This window comes from Rhineura floridana, chromosome 6, assembly GCF_030035675.1.
Source record: "Rhineura floridana isolate rRhiFlo1 chromosome 6, rRhiFlo1.hap2, whole genome shotgun sequence".
NCBI classification, from domain to species: Eukaryota; Metazoa; Chordata; class Lepidosauria; order Squamata; family Rhineuridae; genus Rhineura; species Rhineura floridana.
In genome coordinates this window covers 138,076,578-138,086,912 of record NC_084485.1, presented here as the reverse complement: position 1 = coordinate 138,086,912, position 10,335 = coordinate 138,076,578, and the positions used below count along the sequence as shown (strand labels likewise).

The following is a 10,335-nucleotide window of genomic DNA, read 5'->3' as shown; positions in this document are numbered from 1 at the left end:
AAACTCTCATACACCCTTATATTTGCACCTTTTGCAACCTTGTACACAGGCCATTAGTGGTGGAAAAAGATACAATTAAGAAAGGTTTCTGACAGACAGACACACAACAGATTTCCCTAGCCTCTGGTCATGTGCAGAGGTTGCTGAAGAGACACGGAAATACTGGGAGAAACAAGAAAAAGGGGCCCCTAAGAGGAAAATTAAATTTTCTCTTTGCAAATGCAAATCTATCGGTAAAGGAAAGTTCACACATATAGAAAGACAGGAGCCGGCATTTGTGATAAAAAACATTTTGTAGCTACTAAACTTAAGGCCTTTTTTTACAATTTCCCAATTCTTCTTGTTGGTCATGACTTGGCTGAAAAGAATTGGCATAATTAAAACAAAACATGCATATCACACCCTTTAAGCTGGCCCATTAAAGAATACCATATTACTGTACATCCTGGGCAATAAAGTCCTGAATTTAGGATGCATGCACACAACTAGGACTGGAGGGAGAAAACACATCAAGCGGTTTGTCCTTCCACTGCTTGACTACAAAAACTTGTACCTTCAATGAGGCCCAAAGAAAATATTTAGTCTTGCATGCATCTTTATCAATATCTCTGTAAGTCTTATCCTTATGTCTGAATACGCTTTCCTTGTTTCTTACCATAATTCATCCAATGTCTGTAACCACTGGACTTTATTGGCTTCAGGGAATTTCCACCAGTGAACACCCTGTTTGCAAATCAATTCCTCTGGGTTCCCTGTTACTCAGCTTATGAAGGACTGCATGCAATAACACATTTGCACCAGTGTCTGAATTTTGCACACACAAGTGACAAAGCAACTCCCTGTTGGAATCAGGGCTTTGTAACTTGTCCATTTGCATACAGATGGTATCAGAAACCAGCTGTTATTTTGGAAGCCCAATTATATTAATTTTCAAAGTAAATTCAACATCTGGATAGACTCTTCCTAAAGCTAGAAGCTCTATACTTTGAGTCTTGTTTTGATCCAAAAGCTGTTTGCCAGCAACAGATTGTTCTTAAAAAGCAACTCCCTGTTGGAAAACCCCTTTAAGAACATTAATTTACTTTTGTGCGAAAAAGGTTTTTCACTGTGATCCATGACACTCTGTTCTAGGAGAGAATCGCCTCCCCCTGTAGCTACAAAATTTGTACCAAAGACCTCTGGTTTTTGCAGGCTGGATTCATTCGAAAAACCCAAGCCTGGTTTTCTTGCCAATTTTTCCAAATTATGCTGCATTACAAAGGAAAATGCAGCCAACCTTTAAAAAAAAGTTCTCAAAAGTCATACAAAAACACACGTCGTTGTTTGCAATTCTTTTCAAGAAAGACAAACAAAAACACACCAGATTAAAAACACTACATTCATTTAACACAAAGCAATTGTTACTTATTTTTTATTTTTTTCAACCGTTGCAAAATAAAAAATTAATGGAGAAAACAACCTGAAAGAACTTCTCCGGACAAGGAGAGAGCAAAAGGGAGACCTTGAAGGTTCTCCTTTATAAAAACAAAACAAGCATTGTTAACATTTATCAATCAAGATGGACAAGTGAAATAAAGGAGATTCCTAGCTTCTGTCAGGAAAGCCGAGTGGGATAAAAAAGATTAAACTTTTGGACTTCCGGGAAGGGTGACTTTGCTTGTGCCTGCTTTTGAGACGGGCTCCCGCCTCAGAAGAAGCTTATTCAGATATAAATCAGTCAGAACTTTTTTTTTTGACTGATGAAATTTCTCCCGGGCAGGGAGAAACGTAGAGATCAACCTCAAAAGCCTGTTTTTGTTGGGAGGACTGGATTTCATTAATTTATGAGAAAAGGTCCAGCCAGCAATGCCTGACGGACTTCCGAACAAGCTCTATCTGATTAATGCAACACATTTATCTTTTCTTCAAAGAGAAAATGGACTAACAGGCAAGCACCCTTCTTTCTATTATTTTTTTTACTTGGTTTAAATTGTTGCAGCAAAAAGAGATTTGTCAAATGAATCAGCTTTAAAGAACTTCTGGGTGAGCTATAACTCTTCTCTGTTATTCACAAAATTAACAGCTTATCTCTGTTTCTATTGCAAAAAGCTGTCCTGGAAGTGCATTCTAAAGATATAAACAGAAGAGGGATTTCTATTCCGAGGAGAAAAAAATAAAAAATATGAACTTTGGAACATTATATTGTCTGGGACTATTCTCTTTTTGGTCTATTTTATTTTGACGAATCTGCTTCTTCACGACGCCACTAACTGTTTTGATGCTGGGAACTAAATTTGTTTTGTATTCTTGAACATAGAGAGATAAGGCAGGCTGCTCTGTTTATACTGTGATGTCATCAAGCCTGGAATATTAACCCAATTGTTGCTGAAATAAGAAGTGGTTCTTCTTTATTTTTGTTTTGTTTTGTTTTGTTTTTTCAATTAATTTTTATTCTAATTTTCAAAACCAAAATGATACAAAAAGAAAACAACACAAATCAATAACTAATACAATACAAAAAAATATATACATATATATAAAAAAATAATATTGACTTCCGATTTGTCATAGTTCAGCTATAAATCTATAATATATAACAAACCTATCTCTTAATAGATTATAAAATCACCTTCCTCCAGCGGTTATCTTAGTTGGTTTCAAATCTCATTAACATCATATCATTTTAATATTCCACAAAAAGTCAAAGAGAAGTTTCCAATCCTTGAGATATATGTCAATCAATTTTTTTTCTAAATAAACATGCCAATTAATCCAACTCATCAAATCTACTAAATCCAGTAATTTCAAAACACTATAATTCAACTATAAATCTATAATGTATAACAGACCTATCTCTTAATAGATTATAAAATCACCTTCCTCCAACAGTTATCTTAGTTGGTTTCAAATCTCATTAACATCATATCATTTTAATCTTCCACAAAAAGTCAAAGAGAAGTTTCCAATCCTTGAGATATATGTCAATCAATTTTTTTTTCTAAATAAACATGTCAATTAATTCAACTCATCAAATCTACTGAGTCCAGTAATTTCAAATCGCTCTTCTGTCATTATCCATATTGGGTCCGTCTTCCATCTTCCATCTCTACGCACCCAAAAATCTTGCTGTCATAGTCATATAATAAAAGTCTAATAGGAATTTCCTCCATCATAGATATTTTCTCACCATCAAATCCAAACGTAACACTGAAGTATTGTTTCAAAGCCGCATCTCTGCTCCTCTTTTCCACATGATACACTACTACATCTCTTGAAGGTTTTTCCATTGTCACAAACCAGGGATTAATTCTGTTAACTTTCTCCATTTCGAGTTCCATCAAATCCTTCCAGTCCAGGAATTTTTTTGAACCGATAATATCTTTATCTCCAGTCTCTTCAATTCCTTCAGAGACAGCGCTGTATTCCAAACTGTAATATTTATCTCCAGGATCCGTCACAACCAGGAAATCCAAATCTTTTTTCATGTCCATATTTAAGCCAATCTCCATAGATTGAACCTTGCCTTTAATTTCTCTTTCATCCTTTTTTTGTTTTCCAGATCTATCTTTATTCTCCTTTCTCATAGAATCCTGAGTTTCTTTCAGCTCCTGTCTCATTTCATGAAATTCAGTTCTCCACGCTTGTCTATTATTTCTCAGTTCTTGTTTTATTGAGTTGATCCCATTCATTATTTTCTGAAGCATGTCTAGAAATAAAGTCCCTTCTTGTATATCCATGATCTTCTTAATTGTCATTCTTAAAACCAAAAGAACAAAACTCCTTCAATTTTCAATGTCCCAAGCAAAGAGCAGTTTATTTCTTTATCCAGCTACAAAGGAGTTAATCTTTCCAACCAACTAATGTCACACGCTAGACAGTCCTTATCTCTTAAAAGCCCAGAAGTGCAAAAACAGCTTTTAGTTCACAGCGTCCAAACAACTAGTAGCAGAGAGAATGAGCAGATTCGTCAAAAAAAAAGTAGATCAGAAAAAATAGTCCCTTACATATATTACACAAAAGCCTTATAAATCAAAAAGATTTCTTATCTCTCCCAATCAGAAATCTCTCATCCATTGTAAACTTTAAAACGCAATTTTCCATGTCAGCTTTTTGCAATAAAAAAAAGATAAGCTATTTATATTTTCTTCCCCCTTAGTTCCGTAAATAAAGAAGGAAAGTCTTACCTCATCTAGGTTAACCTAATTGCTGTTACTTTGACAAATCTCTTTAGCTGTATAGATAAGAAAATGATAAATGTAGACAGGAGAATATTTGCCTGCTAGTCCGTTAAAAAAAAAATGGGTCACTTATCCAGCTGAGCTAGCATAAAAATCCTCGCTTTGTCTGAACTACTGGAAGACAGACAATTCTGACGAATTCCAGACTCCAACAATCAAAACAAAACTATGTGGCAGATCTCACGCTTCTTCCTTATCCGGAAGAAATCATCTCCAGTCAGAAAAGTCCCTTCTGACTGAATTTAAAACTGGATAAGTTTCATCCAAGACGGAGCTCGTCTTAGAGGCTGCACAGGCGTAAGGATCCTCCTGGGAAAGTTTTGTTTTGTTTTCGTGGTTTTAAAAATGGCAATCAAGAAAGTGGCTGAGAATCTGGAAGTAATTATGTTTCAGAAAATAATGGATGAGATTGAGATAACGAAACAAACCCTGCGACAGGGCAGTAAGGAGCTGAAAATTGAACTGAGCAAAATGACGCAGGAGCTTAAAGAAATAGGGGATCCTGTGAGAGAGGAGAATGAGATCAGAGATGAGAAAAGAAAAAATTAAGGGAAGATACAAGCCCTGGAGATTGGAACAAATGTGGAATTGGAAAAAGATCTGGAATTTATGGATATTAGAAATAAAATCTACTGTTTGGAATTTAACGTTATCTCTGAAGAAATTAATGAAGATATTAGAGATAAAGTTATCAATGGCTTGGATAATCTTCTGGACTGGAATGACGTGATGGAGCTTGATATAGAGAAAATATATGGAATTAACTGCAGCCATGTGACAATGGAAAAACTCTCAAGAGATGAGCCAGTGCATTTTGTAAAAAAGAAGAACACAGATATGACTTTACAACAATATTTCAGCAACTTATTCAGAATTGATGGCAAGAAAATATTTGGGATAGAGGAAATTCCCATCAGACTCTTATTATATGACTATGGTTATGACAGCAAGATTATTATGGAATACTGATAATGGAAGATTGGACACTGAAATTACTGGACTTAACAGGACTATTGAAGATGGAAGATGGAATTAATATGGATAATGGAATAATGGCTATTGAAATTATTGGACCTAACAGATTTTGATGAGATGGATTAATCGATACGTTTATTTGGACTATGGTTATGACAATAAGATTATTATTATTATTAACGAGATGGATTAATCGACATGTTTATTAGGAGAAAAATTGATAGATATATTTCTGAAAGAATTGAAACCTCTCTTTGACTTTTTGTGGAAAGAATAAAGTAATGTTTATGAGATTTGATGATTAATTAAGATAACTACTGGAGGAAAGTGATTTTATAATATAATTTAAGAGACAGGATTGTTATATATTGTAGACCTATAACTGATTTGATCTGCGACAAATGGGAAGTCAACATTTTATTTTTTTGTTTAATCATTTTTGTTTTGTTTTTTGTCTTTGAATGTTTTATGATTTTGTTTCGTATGTTTTATGAAAATTTGAATAAAAATTATTGTAAAAAAAAAAATGCTAATGTGACCACCAGAGATAGCAGTGCCTCAGGTATGGAGCTTCTTTCATCAGGCCCAGGTAAATGAGGTTTTGCTTGGGATAACACTATCATCATCATCATCATCATCAATGCATTAATCACCTTCAATTGTCTCAAGGCAGTGTATAATAAAAACAGCAAACAACAGTTAAAAACACAAGAAGTCAATACATATAAAACAAAGAAAAAGTAAAACAATACAAAATAGACACTCATGCCAAAGACGTATTTATACACCTTATTCATCAGTTGTTTCCTGAAAGTGCAAATAGTGGGCACCTCTCATATCTCAACAGGAATGCTATTCCACAAAACAGGGGCAGCCCCACTGAGCCCTACTCCAAGCTACTGTGAAGCTGGCTTCTGATATCTTTGGAACATGCAGGAGACACTCTCCCACAGACTTCAGTGATTTTCTGGGTGTATATATATATATATATATATATATATATATATATATATATATATATATATATATATATATATATGTATATATGTATATATATATATATATATATATATATGTATGTATATATATATATGTATATATGTGTGTGTATATGTGTGTGTATATGTTTGTGTATATGTATATGTATATATAAGAGATAAGGCACTCTCACAAGTAACCTGGTCCTGATCTGTATAGGGCTCAGAATGTTCTGTAACATCTCCTCATAACATATCTTTACAGCATGTTTCAATGTCATTCTTCCCATCACCCTTGTTGTACTGAAGCAAAGTTTGAGGCCTACAAATTTTAATTCCATAGGTATCATCAGTGTACTGATAACACCTTGCTCCAAAACTCCTAATGATTTCTCTCAGTGGCTTTATGTAGATGTTAAATACCACTGAAGACAATATAGTGCACTGCAGTACCCTATAGCTCAAGAGCCAGGGGGCAAAAACCATTCATATAATACTACCTTCTGGATATGTACCTGGAGATAAGACCAGAACCACTGCAGAACAGTGCCCCTGATACTCATCTCCCATCTCCCATAATCAGTCCAGGAAGATTCCATGGTCAATGGTATCAAAAGCTGATGAGAGATCTAGTAAGAGCTACAGGGTCCCGTGCCCCCCATCCCATTCCTAATGGATGACATCCATCAGGACGACCAAGATAGATTCAATCCTGAACCCGAATCTGAACCCAGATGTAAACCAGTTGTTGCTTGATTACAGATAATCAGTTTCCTACAAGAATTACTGTGTCACCATGGTCTAGGGTTACCAACCGTACTCTTTTAAGAGTACATGTACTCTTTTTGAGATGGTGCAACAGCATACTCTTACTTTTCACTTATCGAGGCCAAATGTACTCTTTTTGAAATGACAAAATGATGGTAACCCTACCATGGTCTTCTCAAGTACTTTGCCAAAAAAAGAGAATATTTGCAACATGGCAGTAGCTGTTAATACCATTGGGTCCAGGGTGGGTTTTCTCAGAGATGGCCACACTATGGCCTCCTTCAAGGCTGTGTGTATGTGTGTGCGCGCTTTTCTTAACTTTGAGCATCCTGGACTTGCTGAGAGGTGAAAGGACATTTAAAAGTTTAATATTACAGAGATTAAAAGGCAAGCCTAGAGAGTTTCACCCACATTAATGAGATTTTCTAGGTTTGCCTTTTAATCCCTGTAACCCTTTAAATACTGTACTTCAAGATAGGTTGTGGGCTTTCTTTCTAGCAGACAGATAGCACTGGTGCCTTCCTATGTGTCTGTGTTTGAGGAGTGTGGCGGAGAACTTATTTTAAGTGTCACAGTTAGGTTTAGGAGCCTTGTTTGGGCTCATTCAGGACTGAAAATAAGGAAGGCTGGCTGGTTTTAGTTCTCCCTGTTTTCTTTTCTTTTTAAAATTCTTCTGCAGGGGGTTGGTGGGTGTAGGCTAGGCTTGCTCCCTCCCTGCTTGGAGCTTCAGTCTCATGGATTATTCACCGGGCATGGGGAAGTAGACACAGAGAGAAGCATATATAAATTACTGCTGCTGCTGCTATGCTGTGACCACTATATTTGATGAGGGTTTTTTTTTTTTTTAAATGCTAGTGTTAGGGACAAGCTGCTGAAATTTGCAGCAAATGTAGTCGCTCTTCAAACACAGAGAACATGCAAACTGTTGGAAAATCAGGTGCCAAGTCTGACCTTCAGTGGAATTCTCGCCCATCCCTAACCCTGCCCCACAAGGCCAGCAGAGACCAGCTGCCCTTTGATAGAGATGAAGAGACAGAGAGAGTCAAAGACAGCATTACAGCCTGCCATAGTCATACTCTCTTCTTCCCTCACAGGGCCAACTTTATATTTTATATCATTTATTTGTTTTAGGATTTAAAATTGTAAACTGCCCTCTTGGAGGTCACTGATTCATAGGGTCGCCATAAGTTGTAATCGACTTGAAGGCGCATAACAACAGCAACAAACTGCCATGTGTGCCTTGGCAGAAAAGCAGCATACAATTACAAATGGTACAACTATTGGTCTGGAAATGTAGGTTTTTTCTGTCGCCTTTCATTTTTTTCTATACAATTCAGTTCCTTTTGAAGCCTATCCTCTAGTATTTCTGGTATCTCCTGAGGTACGTACATGACAAGTGAGACTTGTAGTTTTATGTTTACGGAGTATTGCTCTAGTATACAATCTAACCCTTGTAATACAGCTTTGTCATCTGTAAAGAAACCTTCAGGGTCTTTTTCTGACAATTAATTCTTTGTACCAAATTTGAGCCTTAGACCAGTACATTTTGTGCACCCAAATTACTACCTGGAATTCCAGTCAGCTGCCTGATCTTTGTCCCAGCAATTCAGATTACATTTAACGAACACTTGCAGTCTAGTCCCAGAGAATGTGAGTAATCTGGTACTTGAATGTTGAAAAGATTCAGTTTATGATGCTTTGTAAGTGCTGAAGACAACACATTAGCTTATACTCTCATGTCAAGATTTAAAATTTACTATCTTGTATGAGAATACAGCACTCATCCTCAAGAGCTCAAAAAGTCAGGGTGAAATGAAGAAACCCTGTGGGTTTTCATGTTTCTTACAGTATAAAAACAGTCTCTTTGCCTTGATTTCCAGATGGGTAGCCGTGTTAGTCTGTTGCAGCAAAACAAAGAGTCCTGTTGAGGCACCTTCAAGACTCACAAAATTATTATGGTTACAGTCCACTTCATCAGATGCATGAAGTGCTGTTCTGAATGAGCTGCATGGAGTGGTAAGCCATTAATCTCATGAAGAAATTTGCCCAGATAACTCAGGATAACACTTCATGCATCTGATAAAGTGGACAGTAGCCCACAAAAATGTAATACCATAATAAATTTGTTAGGGTGCTATCCAACAGCAGAAGGATGTACATGTGCGCTGAACTTTCCCCCTCCTTCCCCCATGTGCTGCATGCCTTTTGCAATCTGCTCTGTAGGGTTTTGGGAACCTTAGAACAGATTTAGGGGGCATGCAGGGGGAGGAGAGGGGGGACATTTTGTTGTAACAGTGTAAATCCTTGTGCTCACAGGACATTAGTTGAATACTGCCCAGGCACAGTAATCCAACTGAGGGGAAGCTGGCATAAGTCATGGTGGCACAAGAGGAGCTAGCGTAAATTCTGCCTCATCCAATAGCCATTCAGGAGCCCCCGGGGTGGCAGAATGCTGGCTCAGGTGGCAGAGCTGGGTGCAGGAAGCAGACAGTAAAAGGCTGCTGTCTCAAATACCCCTACAGGGGAACAAGCATCACAAAACGCGACTAGACCCATCATGAGGAGACACAGAACAGCAAGGGGACACAGACTGCCAGTGGAGCTGCTGTTGCCATGGGAGCAGCAGCCACCAGTGAGGAAGTGTAGGGGAGAGTTCCCAGGCATCCCACAGGAGTGGGATACCCCCATGCAGAGTCTGTGGGAAGTGGCCCAGGAGTGCCAGCTCTGGAACACATACACACACCCTGCATGGAGACGGCGTGTGTGCATGACGTCCATAGCAAAAGCCACCCTGGCAACAAATTGGAATGCCACACCTGACCCACACACCATGCATGCCCACCAGATGGTCTGCCAATCACGCACAACCACAGGCAGTGCAACTCAGCATGACCGGCAACTCAGTACACAAACACACATGGAGACCTCAAGCATGCCCCCATATTGCACCCACAGTGTTAGTCTCTGCCGGCTGCACCGATGTGATTAATGACACTGTAAAACAATTAGCCGGCAGCTGCCTAAGCAGGGGCTTGGTTGTAAAGCAGATAAGGCTTGAAGAGAATGTGGATAAGCAAGGGAGGGGGTCAAGGGGTCTCAGTTCACGTACAGTACCAGTTCGTCTTCCAAAGGCAAGGTCAGTAGCAAATCAAAGATTCAATAATCCATCAAGGCAATCTGGGTTTCAAGACTCAAGACCCTTGGCAATGCTGGCTGGGGTTGATGTGAAGCTGGGCTCCAACAACATCTGGAGGGCCACAGGTTCCCTAGCCCTTCTCTAGTTCTTTGCAGTTCTGAGCCACCCTAGCATGAAATGCCTCTTTCCTGATCTTCAGAAGGTAGCAGTAGTACAAAACAAGACAAATTTGCTGTTGTGGATTTAAAGACAGGAGTAGAGT

The 10,335-nt window shown here is 38.0% G+C and overlaps 1 protein-coding gene across 1 annotated transcript; it reads right to left on the bottom strand.

Annotated features, from left to right (window-relative positions):
* Positions 1-2,667: 2,667 nt before the first annotated feature.
* LOC133386791 (uncharacterized) lies at positions 2,668-4,223 on the bottom strand. Its single transcript, XM_061630564.1, has 2 exons — positions 4,164-4,223; positions 2,668-3,735 (listed from the first exon to the last, which is right to left on the bottom strand). The coding sequence occupies exons 1-2, from the start codon at positions 4,166-4,168 to the stop codon at positions 3,051-3,053; spliced, it is 690 nt and encodes a 229-aa protein (XP_061486548.1). The 5' UTR covers positions 4,169-4,223; the 3' UTR covers positions 2,668-3,050.
* Between the last annotated feature and the right edge of the window lie 6,112 nt (positions 4,224-10,335).